The sequence below is a fragment of the Bombus huntii genome, chromosome 12 (assembly GCF_024542735.1).
Source record: "Bombus huntii isolate Logan2020A chromosome 12, iyBomHunt1.1, whole genome shotgun sequence".
Taxonomy (NCBI): Eukaryota; Metazoa; Arthropoda; class Insecta; order Hymenoptera; family Apidae; genus Bombus; species Bombus huntii.
In genome coordinates, this window is record NC_066249.1 from 11,784,131 (window position 1) to 11,800,781 (window position 16,651).

At 44.1% G+C, this 16,651-nt stretch overlaps 1 protein-coding gene across 1 annotated transcript in view; it reads left to right on the plus strand.

Moving 5' to 3' along the window:
* Window positions 1-4,718: 4,718 nt before the first annotated feature.
* LOC126872182 (protein jagged-1) overlaps window positions 4,719-16,651 on the plus strand; it is a 56,592-nt gene continuing 44,659 nt past the window's right edge. Inside the window, exon 1 of the mRNA XM_050631806.1 lies at window positions 4,719-6,513. Coding sequence (XP_050487763.1) covers window positions 6,466-6,513 — 48 coding nt within the window. The 5' untranslated portion in view covers window positions 4,719-6,465. The remainder of the gene's footprint in view (window positions 6,514-16,651) is intronic.

A 16,651-nucleotide genomic window follows, 5' to 3' on the forward strand; every position in this document is an offset into this window, starting at 1 on the left:
AGCCGGAGCAATTAACGTGCCGTGTCAGAAGGACAACTGACGTGTGTTCGTGGTTAACGGAACTGGGAAGAACACCGGGTTCCTCGATGCTTCGTGATACGCATGCAAATTCTCCCGGGAATCGATCAACCAGCACTCCGTCCTGAGTAATTTTTCTCGTCTTTTATCTCTTCCACTTTTCCTGATAAAGTCGTTTTGTTAATTAAGGCGAAGCAAACGAAATTAATTTGATACGCTTGTTTACTCATATTTGTACGGTTGTACTTTTTGTATTTGTTTCATGCGACAGTCTTTAGATTTAGATAATAACTGTAATGATAATAGGATATGAATAAACAGAGATGAATCTGAAATCGAATCTCAAATCTTTTAATAATATATAATAGTACTGTAAATACAGTGAAAGATGTACAGATTAAACACGATGAGATTCCTTGACTCTATCAAGTAACGATTGTAGAAAATTTCATAAAATCTACAGACATTTCATTTTGAACAAACCTACAAAATTTTATATTTATCTTACAAGAGACATTACTCTGTTAGAGTCATATTTTGCTTTGTATTCGAATAATTTTTCAAAAAGGAACTCTTCTTCAGTGATTGTGTAGGATCCTCCTAAATTGCTATCAGATAATGTGTCCAACTTTTCTTTGAAGTTTTCCTAGGCCACAAAATTCGCGTCCATAGTGTTATTTTCTACGAAATAAATTTAAAGTAAATTCTCGGTTCATTCATTTTTTGCAAACCTAGAGTCAATTTCCCGATGTAAATTTGTTTACACCGAGAAGAGTTACGTTCTAGACGTGGCGCGTATTTCCGTCACATAACCGGTAGGAGTTCCTTTAGGAACGTCAACAGGGAATAGTAATTTCGCGACAGCGTGTATCAAACACAGAAGCCAGAGGCAAGAAGCTCTCGGTCGGCGAAGCGATGACGACGACGGGAAGACGCAGTGGATTTTCAAGCGGCGCGGCGGCGGCCCAGCTGGAATCTGGTATCTATAGCCAGCCGACGAATACCTGAAGAAAGATCATTAAAATCCCTCAGCGTATACGCTCGCGCGGTTTGTATCCCGTCGCGTATCCATTACGCCTTAATTTTGCGAAGGCCTTTCGGTAAACCGACTCACGAATAATACCCACGGGAATAATCGAAATGGAAATGAGCAAGGAAACGCATCTACGGAAACGCATCTCGATAAGTAAAACCAGAAGAGAAATCGGGAAAAGAACCATCGTCACGAGGGTTAATAAATTTTCGTCTCGAAGAAATTAAAACAACCGAAGAAACCGTGTATCTCCTTAAAGAAAATCTTCGATATGGAAGGAACGACGAAATTATCCTCGTTATGGAACGATTTCTCTTATTTCGACAGTGTATACTCGAGCAGGCAGGAGAGGGAAGAGTAGAAACACCCCAAGTGAACGAATCCGAGATGGTCTCACGACACGAGGGGAGACAACGAAGACAAGGCAGATGAGCACGGCAGCAACGGGCAAGATATCACAGGCAGCACAGGTGGAATCTGGTATCTGACGAAAAGGCAGGCCTGGGACAGCGTGGCACGGAGAAGGATGAGGAAGAGCGAAGAAGAAGCGAAGCAAGAAACGCGGAGAAGAGGACAAGAAGATACAACGGGAATGTGTGAAAGAGAGAGAGGAAGAAAAGAAACTGACGATGAGAGCGGAGAACAGTGGTGGCTGCACCTAAACACCCTTGCGTGTACCGCACACGCGTTTTCTCCAGGCAGGCAGAAGCGCGTGTGCGTTTCGCTTGGGTTTTAGCCCCATCCTTACAGACCCCCCAGTCCCGTGTAACCCCCTTGAAAAGCCCCGTGTGCGCTTGCTCTTGCCTCTGTTGCGGCTGTAATAATGTGCTCACATATTGGAGTACCCAAGAAGAGCCGAGAGAAGAGGGAACAGCTCGAAGAAAACAGCGGGAAGGACGGAGAAGAAGATGCTCCCAAGAAGAAGAGGGGTCGGAGGAAGACTGACGGGCCCCGAGCTGGACCAACGCGCGCATCGTGTGTATATACCACACGTACGTGTACCAATGACTCCGCGAGGTAAGGCGTGTGAGTGCGTTAAGCGTGGCCACATGCCCACCAGCCGGTAATAAGAGAAAATAAGTAAAACCCTAAGGTACGAACCGGAGGGGGCATAGGGCGGCTGAAGGTGGAAAGGGGGCGAGAGGGAGGGCCATGCCACGAAGAGAAGAAGGAACGATAGGAGGAGGGAAGAGGGAGTACAGCGCGGCATGGATGGAAGAAGGAGGAGGAGGAGGAGGTGAACCTGTTCCCGAGGGAGTTCCTTGACCCTCGGGGGGCACACTCTGTGTGTTGCGAGCGCTTCGAGAGACGCGAGAAGCCAGCGGTGTAGCCACCATGATGCCCGCCGGCTAACTTCTCTTCGGGGCCCTCGAGAGGTAAAGCCAGTCGAAGACGAAGACCGAACGCGCCAACGAACGAAGAGATGGAGTAGGATATAAGTACCTACTGCTCTCTGGCTGCGGTAGGCAGACGGGAAAAAGATGAAGGATGAGAGGCTACGGGGGAAAGAGACGCGAACAACCATTTATACAAGGGGACCAAGGGGATTATACGCGAGAGGAAGAAAGATAGAGAAGTCGGTGAGACGCGGTCCAGGCAGCATCACCGGCGCAGCAGTATCCCACTACTACTGGCTGTCCGTCCGTCCATCCGTCCGTTCGTGGTCCACGGTGCACCATACTGGCACGCTACCATCCGAGCGTCGTAGCTCGACTTCGTCGGGTATCGCGGGGCTGCCTTCGCGGAGACGGTCGGACGGAGAGGGAAACCAGAGGCGACTCCGATGTTGCGCCGTATCGTCTCTCTCGGCTGTACAGGTTCTTTCAAGCCAGAGCTGACCTCGCCGGTGTAACGAGTGGAAGAGATCAGGGCTGCCGGGAGGATCGCGAAAATTTAATTTCGATCGCCGCGGGGATCGTTAAATGAACGCTCGTTTTTCTTCCGCGAACAGCAGGAGAAAGAGAGAAAGATAGAGAAAGAGAGAGAGACGCAGGGGGTGGAAATAAATGTTCGAGATCGAGCGCGGCTGATCGCAATTAGGCTAACGCGATCGAGCGGTTCTCTACCAGGGGGAAATTAATTTTATCATCCATATTACTGCTTGTAAACGTGGAACACATTACGGTAAATCGATTTAGAAGGTATTTAAAACGTCGGTGAAAATCGGTCGACGTTAGGCGCTACAAGTTTCTTTGCGATGTTCCGTTTCGCGGAATAACGCGCAACAAGCGCTACGAGACACGACTAGAAAGGAGTTCAAGCTCGCCAGAGGCCCGGTTACCGTTGATAATTTATTGCCATTTAACCGGCCGTCCCTTCGGCCCGCGCGATAACTCGACACAGGGAATTACGCGGAACATCGTATACGGGGGCAGAAATTCAATGACGAACCGCGCCGATGGCATTTCTCGCCGAGGAGCCATGCCTCCCGATCCGCAATATAATGACGGTGGACACGCGACAGCCACTTATCCATTATTCATCGTCCAAAATCATTCTTCCGGAATATACATAATTTCGGCGGTCGAGGCCTCTTGTCTCCCTTTTTCTTCCCCTCTCTTCCCTTCTCTCCCTTCATCCTCGTATCATTACGCTTCTGATCGTGTAACCGTACATTAAACAGCATTAATTCCCAAACGCAAAAAAACGGAACGGAAACTGAACAACTGCTCGACAACTCGATCTCGATATCGTCAGAGACTTCCGTGCTGAAATTCTCCATCGTACGGGAATCTGACTCCCGATCGACGAAATCCGCGCCGTCGAACCCGATGGAAAGTACGTAAACGTTCCTCGTGTTGTCGTGTCGTGGAACAAGCGGGGAACTCGATCTCCTCTCGCGTTCAACGAGGTGAGAATACACAAACGGCGTTTACGAACGGTCGCGATGAAACCGATCTTAAGATATACGCGAGCGGATCGTCGCGGTTATCCAGCGTGTGCACCAGGATCCAGCATCCACCGTCCAGGGCAGCAAGTGTACGATCATGTAATGCCTTCTAGAAAGGTATTGCGAGAGAAGAGATCCCTCTTTAACCTGACAGAGATAGAAATCCAAAGTCTCTGGCCGTCTACACACTTACATACATACATACGCTATGTAATACCAACACACGAGTCAGCGTGGTCTCGGCCAATTCTCCTTACACAATCGTATACTTACGTACGAACGTGTTGCACCAAGCATCCATGGGGGGGAGGGAGACTAGATCAGCGTACGTGCGTGCACCACGAGCGTATCCACGACGGTTCGTATATACAACGCGCGGGACGAGCTTGCCGCGCTGGACATACGAGAGAGGCCAAGCGCGCAAAGCGTGTACAAAGAGAGGTAACGACGCGAAAGAGAGGAGAGAGAAAGAGAGAGATGCTTAGGTCTTGGATCCATAGGGTCGGGGTGAAGAGCGGCCCCTCCGGTGATGGTGGTGGGAGTCATCGATGCTCCCGATGGTGGAGGTGGAGGAGAATGGTGGCGGGAAGGGGAGGCTTCACGGGGGTAGGGGATTCTCTCTCTCACGGCAGAAAGAGAAAGAGCGAAGGAGACAGGTGGCTTGAGTGCAACGGAGACGAAGGGTAGGGAGAGAGAGCGAACGAGAGTGTGGTCGGAGCGAGGGGGAGGGGGGAGGCCCGCAGGCCGGCCTGCGGCTCCGACTCAGTATCCCCGGAGCGACCGTCTCGTGTACCCCGCGGAGGTGCTGCGTTTCCGTGCTCCAGCGTGCACGACACAGCCGTAACACGCATACAAGCACACGTACACGCGACTCCAAGCCTTATACATATTTACACGGATACGTTTTACGTGGCCGTGCACGCACGCCTGGCCCACCTACACATCTGCAGAACCGTGGAAAGGTGCGCGTACGTGCACGAGGTAGGCGCGCGTGTGCCACCGTCCACACACCTGTTCCTTCGGTCGAGAGACACGCCGATATCTCGCGACGAGAGACGACCGCGACAGTTCGACGACGCGCGTGTTTATCAAGACCATCGCGTGGTTACATCGCATCGACAGCTAAGGGCGAAATCACCCCCTTTTGGTGGAACAAGTTCTCGAGCGTGGATGCTAAACACAACATAACTGGAACGCGTGTTTTTGGTGGAGTCCAGTGAATTCGGTGAATGTTTCGTTGATGGATTACATGAAAAATAATTAGCCGTGGAGGTTAACGTCGGACTTCAAATTTCCGATACACGCAAGTGTATCGTCCTCCGTACGAATTATAATCGCATTGAATCTGATGTTCGATTTATCCTTCGAGCTCGACTTTACGTGTAAGTTAGATAATAAAAAGACGCCCAACTACCTGGCTTGTATAGTGGTTTTTCAGTCGAAGTGCGAGGCGATTCCGAAATTAGGACAGCGTCCAACGAGTTCAGACGAAGTCTGAATCTCGCGTAAATTTCTCCCGGTATCAGTGAGCACGTGCTCCGTGAACGGTTTAGACAGCGTCGGAGAACAGGTGGGAACGGGAACGAGCGCATCGTCTCGATCACGTGTTATTCACGCACGTCTTTTGGAAAACAATTCGAGTACTCGTGGAAGTGGGTCGTGGAGAATTCGTGAAAGATCCAGGAACAGACGCCTGGTGTTGTCGAGTGTACGTCACGTGCACACAACGACGCGACTCGACACGATTAATTACCGGCGACCGAGGTGAAACGGCCGAGCAAGAAGAAGGCTACGAGAAGAGAAAGGAGGGAAAACGAAGAGGATCGTAACGATCTACCGATATCGCACGATCAAAGGCAACCGTACGAGGGAAAGGTACCTGTCGCGACGCGAGAGTGCACGTAAACATCTCCGAGCTCGTCCCGTATCCTGGATCCATACGTCCTCGTTGGAAAGCATAGTCGTTCTCTTTGCTACGAGCGATCCTTGTACCTCTTCCGTCTAACGATATCCGAGAAGATCCATGAGAAAAGTAATCGAAACTCTATATTACCTCGAACCTTGTGCGTTTTCGGATTTTCATAGAGAAATTTCAGTTTCCAAACGATAATTCCTAAAACAGTGTTGAATGAGTGTTTGAAAAGTGTCTCGAGGGAATATCATATTTTTTGTACAACGACCGATGTATCTACGAAGTGGAGAACCGTGAGATTCGAGATATATCGACAACAGTGGCTCTGGTATTCGGTGTGTGCTCGCGGACCGGAAATAATATTAATAAGTATCGGAGAAGTGAAGTGTGATCGACGAACGGCAGGGTCTATAAACCGGTCGATCGTATGTACGGTGTGAACAGTGTTTTCTGAACCGATCGATCCGTGGAATAACGTCGGATATATTCAGCAGCACTGACGAGGAACGACAGATCTATTCGATTTCAAATCGTTAGGAGTGGCTGAAGAAGAACGCAGGTGACCCACGGGGAATGGTGATGCGGTAGTCGAGGGATTCCTCGAGGAAAGACATGAGGGCGGCCGCCGCCTACGTCCTGTTCCTTGCCCACCTCATACAGGTAACGTGTACGCTTTATCTGCCCTATTCGCGACAACGGACCGCGGATTCTCTTCCGTATTCGACTCATACGGACATGTATCCTGTCAGGCGTTTAATGGAGCCGACGAGTACCGTCTTGTTCTTCTCGTAAACCTGCCTCCATCGCTTTCGCTCGGGAATCTCGTGAATTTTTCGCTACTTTGTAGAGATTAATTTACTTTGTAGCGATTTTAATTCGAACAAATTCGTTTCTTCGAGTGTTTCTTTCTTTTTCTATAAAAAGAAATTGATTCTCCTTATGGTATATGAAAAAAAAATAGAATATTAATCTCATTAAGAAATAAACATAATTTATCCTATTTGCGAACAATAGTCAAACATGCTTGTATAAATCGATCATTTATCACGTGTCTGATAGACAGAGAAATGGCGGCAAAATATTTGGAGCTGATATGAGTCGATTATTTATCGTGTATCTAATAGATAAAATAGATATTATAGACAGATGTTTGTGGTTGTTAAACGAGTGGGTTAAGTACGATTATTTATGGATAACCTGTAGCTATTTAGAATACAGGCACAGCATCTAAAGTTATTATTAAACCGGAGGAACAGCACGTCGTACGTGTTGGACAAGGCGTGCGCTTATACTTGAGACACCCGATGCAATCTCCCCATCAAATTGCTTCGCATTTGGAAAAAAGTCGAACTGGATACCCGATAATCAAACCACGGGAGACGGGGCAATTACTCGCCGATGCTGAACGATAAGGTCGCGGGGCTAGATAAGCCGTAATTACCGGCAACCATAGCCATGAATCGAGCTTGATGTATCGGTGTAAGATACAAAAAAAGGGAGAGAAAAATAAAAAGAAAAGAAACGATTACATATTAATTACATGCATCAGGGTGAACGAAGCGCAAACTGTCGCAAAGTGGAACGATTAGATAAGTAGCGGCCGGCTCGGCGATGAATCATTGGGACGAGGTTTATTAACTTATCTTAGACGCTAATTCGATGAACGCGTAAAGACAGTCGGACGACTGGACGTACCATATGTATTCTATTCGTCGTTTCTTCTCTCCTTCCCATACTCCTTTTTCCTTATTTTCAATCTTCGTTCTGATAACCACAGGTATTCTTTTCTGTTCCATTTCCTCCAACAGTTTCGTTGTTCTAATGCTTTTTCATATTTTCTTCGTCTTTTTATTGAATCTGTTAATCGCTGTAATTTTTTATAAGTGAAACTTATAGAAAAAAATTTGTATACATTTCGTAACACGACAATTAACGAAACAGTTTCCACGTTATATTGTTTACTATCAAATTACGTTTCACAGCTCGTGAATATACCTCGTCCTTATGTGACCTCGATCTATCTCATTTCTATCGCATACTCTTCCAAATTTTTAACGATTGATAATTGTAATTCAGTCGAAACAATCGCGTATCATTAGCATTCTACATACGGTATAATCTTCTAAATTCATAATAATTCCTGATAATAATAAGCCACGAGAAACATCCACATACATTACCATCTAATGTACATACTCTCGCTTTCCCAGGACTACATAGTTACCAAACTGTTCCATTGTTGACGTGATCGGCTCTTCCGCTCGCGTTTTTCCACCATAAATTACGCTTAACCAGGAGAATCTATATAAAAGCACTAAACTTCTAACCAGATAATTCTGGATTCTACGTAGCTATGATCATCTTCGTAACGATCCAGATGGTTTTATTTAAAAAACCAAACTACAATGCGTTTAAAAATCTACTTTTGAGTACGTCTACTATTCAGAACTCAAATCAGTCTTCAAATATAGTATCTGTAATGAATAGAACAATTCGTTTTAAATATTACCTTTTGCAAGAAAAAATAACGTCACTACACGACCGAAACTACAGAACACGACCATTAAATAATATTCTTTGAGACGACGAAGATTCCCGACTTCTATGTAAACATTACCCTACTTTAACCAATTTCACAGCCAAATAACATAGTAATTAAGAATCCCAAAGAACATAGAAATTTAAATAATAGAAAATGATCAAAATCATGGCTTTTTCTCAGTCACACGGCTATTCTTGAAGACTGTGCGTCAAAACGCGATTCTTGTCCCGCTCAAAGTTTTTCCCGGCCTTTCCACTGTCTCTTCTCTCTGCTGGTTTCTTCCCGGTTGTGTGTCATTGCACGAGAATAGGAGAACACGCGCCGCATCCTTCTGCTCGTTCTCATCAAGCGTAGACATAGTTACGGTGTAACCGCGGCCTTTTTTACCACCGATGTTGCCTCGTCACCCACACTTATCATCTGGCTTCGCCTCGGTATCTTTGTCGTTTCTTTGCTCGACGCGTTGGCATTATTGCAGAGCCGGCTCCGTGTATCGTGCTATTGTCCGCGCCGCGATGTCCCGTCGAAAAATGTATAACACGTTGCATCAGTGTAATGGGGCCGTCTTATTTGTATCTTCCTGCGCGGTTATTACACGCTCTCGTGCACGCGTTGTGTGTTCAGGAAGTGTGGCCGGGACACGGCGTGCCTCCTCCGCCGAGAACGCGCGGCTTCTCCAGCTGAGAAGGGATGATGTCGTTCACAGATTGAAATGATGGCAGAGTTATTCGAATTATCGAAGCTGTTGGTGATAGAATTTTTTATCGAATTCTGAACCATTGGTATCAGTTCAGGGTGTATTATGTTATTTATAGCGAAAGGCATATTAGATTGAAAGCATATACAAGACGGTTCAATAAATGTTTTAGGAAATGATAATCAACATTAAATACATTTAAATACATTTCTATTATCGGCAAAAATTCTGTTAAATATTTTCATCGTCCCGTGTGATGTAAAGACAGTAGTTGAAGAACCAAAAGTTTCCTATTAACTATCGTAAAGACAAACTTGACCAATTGTTCTGCACGATTTCACGAAACATATTATTCCATTATATCGTAGAGCTGTTTGCGCGATATATAGAATAATCTTTCAATTACTATTCACGTCACAGGATCCGAGAAAACTCTTCATACTGCAGGCTCCATAAATAACAAGTTAAAGACAAACCATGAATTATTCTTCAGTATACCCCGAAAAAAAAATCATATATATTCCAGATGCATCACGAGGTCTAACAAGATTTTTTTGTACTCGATGCAAGCCCTATAAACAAGTTAAGAACGATCCATAAATTCTTCGGAATTCTCTGAAAATGTGGCATATATATACTCCAAATGCATCACTTAGCGAAGCTCTTTGCACTCGATCCAAGCTGCATAAACAACAAGCCAATAAATTGAAGACGAACCGTAACTTATTCCAAAGAGCACTCTAAAAAATGTATCGGTACCACTCGACTGAAAACATGGATAGCCAAACGATTGCCAGATCTCGAAAAGTCTCGTTCACGAAAAGCATCCGCAACAGAAGCTGCCAAAGAGGCTCGCGAAGCGCAATCTCGTTGACGGCTAAACACAGCCTCCGTACAACTCGAGACGTTCGAGGCGAAGCAACCCCGAACTTGGGGGTAATTGGAGCTCGGGAGCGAAAAGTTGGACACAATGGCCACGAGTTATGGAGGGGGAGGCCCTTACCAAATGACTTTCGAAGAAGTGGTGCGCGGGAAGCTGGAGCCAGGCCGCGTCGTTCCCTCGATGATTTCGACCTAGCGCAATTAAGCGCCGTTGCTGTTCTCTTTCAATTACAGTCCGAGCTGGAATTACCGTTATAACGCACGGTGGCTGCCATCCGAAAAAACTTCGCCGAAAGTATTCCAAGAAACCGATACCTTAGTCCCCATGAAGAACGCCCTGTCACTTTTCGACCACGGATCATTTCTAACGTTTAATATCACGGTAGACTTGATGGAACGGAAGGTGTAAACATATAGAGGGAACACTATATGTGTTCATTATCTTTATGATATTTCTTATGAAATGGGGATTTTGCCTTACGTATGTAATTATTTGCCAATTATTTGTTTGGGGGACGGAAAATTTGCTGGCGGAAGGTTGAATTTAGAGGGTGAAGGGTAATCGTAGAATGCGGGTTACAATTTCAATTCTTTTATAATGGAATTTGCTTCAACATGTATTTGTTATTACAAGACATATGTGTACGTATAAAGTTTGTCAAGAAATATTCTCTAAGAATAATTAGAAGCTTTAAAAATTCTCCATGTTCCGAGAATTCAAATAGAAACTTCTAAAGAAAAAGAATTCACCTGCAATGGTGATTGTTAGTTCATCTTCTAGGCAAAATAATCCGCTCGTGAAGATTTCTTCTGTTCATTCTTACCGATTAATGACAAGCTCAAAAAATCCTCGAGTATCCAAGGGTATCTGCAATCTCACACATAGCCAAGATTGGAAAAATACATTTAGGAATCCATGCACCACGAGTCGGAGGGGATCGTTCGTCTGCGGAGGACTGTGCACAGGCGTGACCGATCTCAAGCCAGCTCTCTCTCCTGTGTGCTTTTTCTTCCAGAGAGCCGACTCTCGATCCATCCTTCGAGCACGTCCAAGCTGGATAATTAAGACGCGCCGACGGTGGAGACGATGAATTATAATCGAGTCGGTCCGAGAAAAATCCCCGCCGTGTACGAGTGAGTCGGATTTCGCGTGCGCGATTCCACGTCCAGACACAGATCGATCTCTCGTACCAACCTCCATAACGGGGGTTTACGATAATTGCTACAAGCATCCCGTGCAATTTCGAGCTTAATGGGCTGGCCGACGTTCGTCGACGAGCGTCGAATTCCATCGAGACGTTCCATCAAATTCCATCGTGAGGAAAATCACGACGGTCACGATCGCTTTTCACCTTGCTTTGTGTGATATATCGATACTTTGGCAAGAGCTACCGAGAGACACAAGACCTTTTTCTCTCGATTCCACCTCAACAATCTTTTATCCTGTTCCATTTTATTTTGTATTCTTTATTTACATTTATTCCTTTTGAGATTTAATAAGCATGTTTTCCTTAGAATCGATGGTAGATTTAAGAGACGACCTCGATCTTGAACTTTGGAGATACGTAGAAGTATGTAGAGGAATATATATGGGTTGCAAGTCGTGCTTTCTAAGCGTATTTGATTCGGTTCGTCCTCTTCGATCTTCTATTTTCCTCCTTAGTTATGTATCTTCTTTTATTCTACGTTTGTCGAAAAATTGAAATTCTTTACTAGGGTGGATGGTGAATTTGAAAGTTAGATCATGGTCGTGGATTTCAGAGACACGTAGGAGTAAATTGGTGTTTTCAAATCCATTTGTGAGTCAGAAAGTAATGTATGCGTAGAGCAAAGTAGAATTGGAGAAACGCATTAATGGAACGGTTTTTAGTGGACATTATAAGGGACAGCATCGTCTGATGTGTTTGACAATCATATTGAATAAATAACGCGAGCGAACGGTACACGTGGAGGAATTTTTTTCCGCAAACATTGACATTCATAGTCGTTACGAAGGAAGCCGAGGATCCTAAAGAAACACGGACCGTAATTAATCAACGCCAGCGGATGAAACTCATTCGAATGAACTCAATAACCCTGTCAGGGAAAATTAGCTGGAGCAAGCGCGTGCAAATCGCGCCTCGAACGGGTTTTTACGCAAAAGTTAACGTCTCAACTACCGTCCGAGAAATCTCGTCTCTCGATCTTTCCCAAACGAAACAAACCGAACGGGGGAAAACCTGCAACACAATTAATCATCGTCCAACTAATGTACTCGGCTCATTCGAAACACCCTGTCAAATAGCCTGGATCTAGCCTCCTGGAAGAACATCCACTTCTCGACTTCGTACGAAACAAATAGAACCGAGTCGTCAGCCCGCGGCTAGAAATTAATAACAGTAATAACACACCTTTATCGTGTGCTATAATCATCCAAAAAACACGGAAAAACGACGAAGAAAAGAAATATTCCAAGATAATACTCCGTAAATCACGTGGACGTAATATGAACAAGCTATTGTAAGAAAAAAAAGAAAAAGATAATACTGCGTAAATCACAAGCGAGCTATTTTAAAAAAGAAAAAAAGGCAAGTGCACATTAAAGTTGTTAGACCCAGAAGTTGCGAAAGCAACGAGCGGATGATCGGAGCCGTCCCACGCGAAAGGGTTGAGAAAAAGACGCGCGTATGCCCCGCGGCGTTCGACGACGACCCGTTTAGCGCATTAGCGCGTCGCTTCCGCTTTTACCCTGGGAACCGATCTCTCTCTCGCGACGTATACACGTTCCCTCTGGCCGTACGGGCGCCCGACTGCGTTCTTGTTCCTCTTCTTGCGCCGCTATCGCCGCGGCCAATTATCAACGAGCGAGAGCGCTGTCTTGTTGCTCGCAGGAAGTTGCAGCGGGATGCAGCCAGCCAGATAACGCATGTACCCTATGGTCGTGAATTGGAAAAGTAAGAAGGGTGAATAGCGTGACGGGAAAGATAAACGCGGCGAGAACGTGGAACAGGTGGAAACGCAAGGACGAATAGGTAACACGAATGCCGAGTCGCAGAAGTACCGTTGAGAAAAGCGTCGAATCGATCCCTATTCCGGATAAGGAAAATGCAAATACACGCGTTGCTCGTGGAACATATATAAAAAAAATCGGCTCTAAGCGGGGGATAAATTTATTCTCGTCGACTACCGAACGACAGGCGTGTTCAGTGACTGAAAGACGAGCGAGTTAAGCGATCGCGAGGAAGCGAGAGGCGGAGAATCTGACCCACGCGAACGCTAGAAGAGTAGATGGAAAAAGAAACGATATATACGAGTCGACGAGTTGTGTAGTGTCGAGTAAAGTCGAGTGTGAAGAGAAAGAGAGTGACGAGAAGAGGTAATGCCGGGAAGAAGGTGAAAACAGGGAGAAACAGAGACAGGTAAATCGCCGCCGAGGCAATGCTGGGCGGGTTAAAGCGAAGCGTTTAGCTGGCGGTCACGCGAACCTCCTATAAAAATCTGCCCTGAGGCTGGACTCGCCGGATGCTCGTCCAGATAGACAGATAATACCGTCTCGTGGCGGTGTTACACGCCGTGATCCTGTGTGCTCTCTTCTTAGCCCCGTGCGTTTCTACCCTGTTGTGCACCGTGGCGTACAGGTGCGTGCCTGCGAGTCCTTCTTCCCTGGCTGTTCTTCAGTCGTCCACGACGCGGTGGCCGAACGAATAAAGAGAACAGACTGACGGGAAGGTAGCCAGGGGTTTACGAGTTCGGGGAACAGAATGGATAGGAAGGGGGCAGCTTTCGAGCAATTTGTGATAAACAGGGACAATTTTTGGTGGGATGCAGTTCGTTTGTCGACACGTGAAAAGAAAGAATTTTTTGGTTCTTTTCTGAGATTTTAATCTCTTTGCTTCTTTTTTCTTTTTTTGCTATTGTAGGTTTGTGGCTGTTGCAGTAATTTGGAATAAACAGAGACAATTCGTGGGGAACGCGAATTTTATTTGTCGACACGTACGAGAGCTTTCTAGATCCCTCTTTTATCTTTTAGTCTCCTTTTTTTTTTGTTTTTGATGTAGTAGAATTTTTGTAGATATTCTATATACTTCTTTCAATTTAAGACAAATTTTACAGACAATTTTTAGAGCGATGGAAATTTATTTGTCGGCACGTAAAAGGAAGGAAACACCTATTTTTATTCTTTGACTTTCTTTCTTTCCTTTCAAAATGGTAACAGATTCATATTTATTCTGCTACAGTAGAGAAACTAATTACAGTCGAACGTTAAGTTCTTCGCCTGAACTTTTTATCGCATTGAAGATTGAAAGAGAAGGGTACGGTATGTTAGGCAAATTAAAGACAAATGCTACTGTCGCAGTTACAATGTTTAGCTAGCTGTTACATTCACCGTGGCCTGTTCTTTCCACCTCGGCCGTCGTTTATCAACTTTGAGAGCAGAAGCGCGGTAATTTCACGGGTGTCGACGGGAACGAGTGACAAAACAGCGAATTACCAAGGCAGTTTCCACGGTAGCACTCTGAACAAAGAAGCCTGCTCTTGCTCCGGTGACGTTTCTTGTTGCCCACGATTCTTGTCATTCGTTCACCAGAGACATTTTAGCTTTCGTTCGATGAATAGCATGCCTATTTTCTCTAATACTTCCTACAAACATTTTATCGAGAACAAAAATCTTGAATAATAACGCTTGAACAAAAGAGACCATTTGGATCCAGAATATCTCCAAACGGCAGAAGCGTTCCAGTTTCTCTTTGTTTTCAACAACGTCGTTCATATCCTGTCGATTATACGTCATACTAAAAATTTCGACAAAGTGTCAAGCATGCACAAGTCTGGCTATCGAATATCAATAAATTGCAGGATTCGGTGGAAAAAATGGTGCAAGTGTAATTTTTCTAAAAGTAAAATAAATACAAGAAACACGACATTCGTATTTATCTAGAGGATTTTGTTAGGTATGAAATATAGATTGCAAATATTTAAATTCATATTTTTATGAATGTAATTACAGAAGAAGTACCTAAATAAAAGTTTGCTTCGCTTATTAAATGTTATAACAAATACGTTATTTTAGATATTTCATATATTTCTTTGCATCTTTCAATTTCCCACAAGCGCATAGAAATTCAGTTTAAATATCAATCTTCAAATATTTTTAAATAATATGTTTCGCTATTTAATAACATACAGATTCCCCAATTACGATTTCAATTTTGCTCAGGATCTCTGTTTATAAATTGATATTTATATATTTATTACGTTATTATAAATTTAGTCGCCTGTGCCACTTTTTCTTCGAACCTCTCGATATCTCGTAGCATCATTGACGCTCATTTCCATGTTCACCGTGCACGACTATCGTCGATCGTGACTAAGTGTACGCCTTAACGCTTGACACCCATCAACGAGCCCGTGTATCCATTTAATTTATTGTCACACCGTTCGATTCGCCAACGTCGTACAGCGTACACAGCCACTGTCACGCGTGCTTACGCAACGTGTAATCGTCGATGATCGACCGAACGATCTATGGTCGCTTGATTAGAGACTTGGCGCGCCGCGTCTTTTTCGACGAACAGCCCTATTTACGCCCTGGGCGACACGATCGATTGTTTTACGCGTTCCAACGCGTCTTCGCCATTGAGCGTGCCGAAAAAACGAGGCTAAGAAACGACAAGAAATTGCACGCGAAATTTGCACCTGATTACGAAGCATTGATCACTGTCAGTGTTGCGACACTTTGATCGTCGTTACTTCGTCGCATGATTAATTTTAATCGATTGGATCCAATTGAACGAAAATTTTGCGAAGATGATAGTTATCATTTGGAGATATCGATTGACGAGACAGTAATTTAGTAATTTGATTAAATCAATAGAAACCAACTGAAAATCGATCCAAAATCAAATTACTTTTTCGAACTCTGCTGTAAATTCATAGTCGATTAATATTCGTATTAGTGAAATTTTTTACTTTCGTATGTGAAACCTACACGTTCCTTTTTCTTTCAATAAATACGATTTAAAATACGATTGAAATTGTCATTAAATGTTGATATTGAAACCGTTCAATCGTTGCATTTTGGGCTCAATATAAGCGAATAATAAAACGTGCTGTTGTTGTGACTTTGCAATAATGACGTCGTATGTGACGTTGGCAAGTTTATATTTCTAATCGCGATGTACGCGAAGCACGATCCCGTTATTAGAAATACATAATGTGTATATAAAGCACAACGATGCAATAGCGTTGCGATTTCCTAGTGGTGACTCTGTACTTTTTGACAATAATGTAGTTTCCTAAGAATACAATACAAAGTACGCGATACCGTTATTAGAAATATAGAACCCAATGAAAATTAACGGTGTAATTTTTGTACCGGTAAGCTGTACATTCAACAATTCTAAATTTTTTAACAATACAGGGCACACAGTTGTACGATTTCGTTGGTACAAGAAAGTAAAATAATTTACACTGATAAAACTATACGATTCGACACCTTTATATTCGCAATATCGAAACCTCAAACTTACATGTATTACACGTATTATTACATGTATAATTATAGAAATTCATACCTCGATAAACATATTATAATTAACAAAAACGAAATCCATACAAAGAATGATGTTTTGTCTACTAAATATTACGACGAATACTAAACTCTTCACGTTATACCTTATATTTTTCCACGTTACATA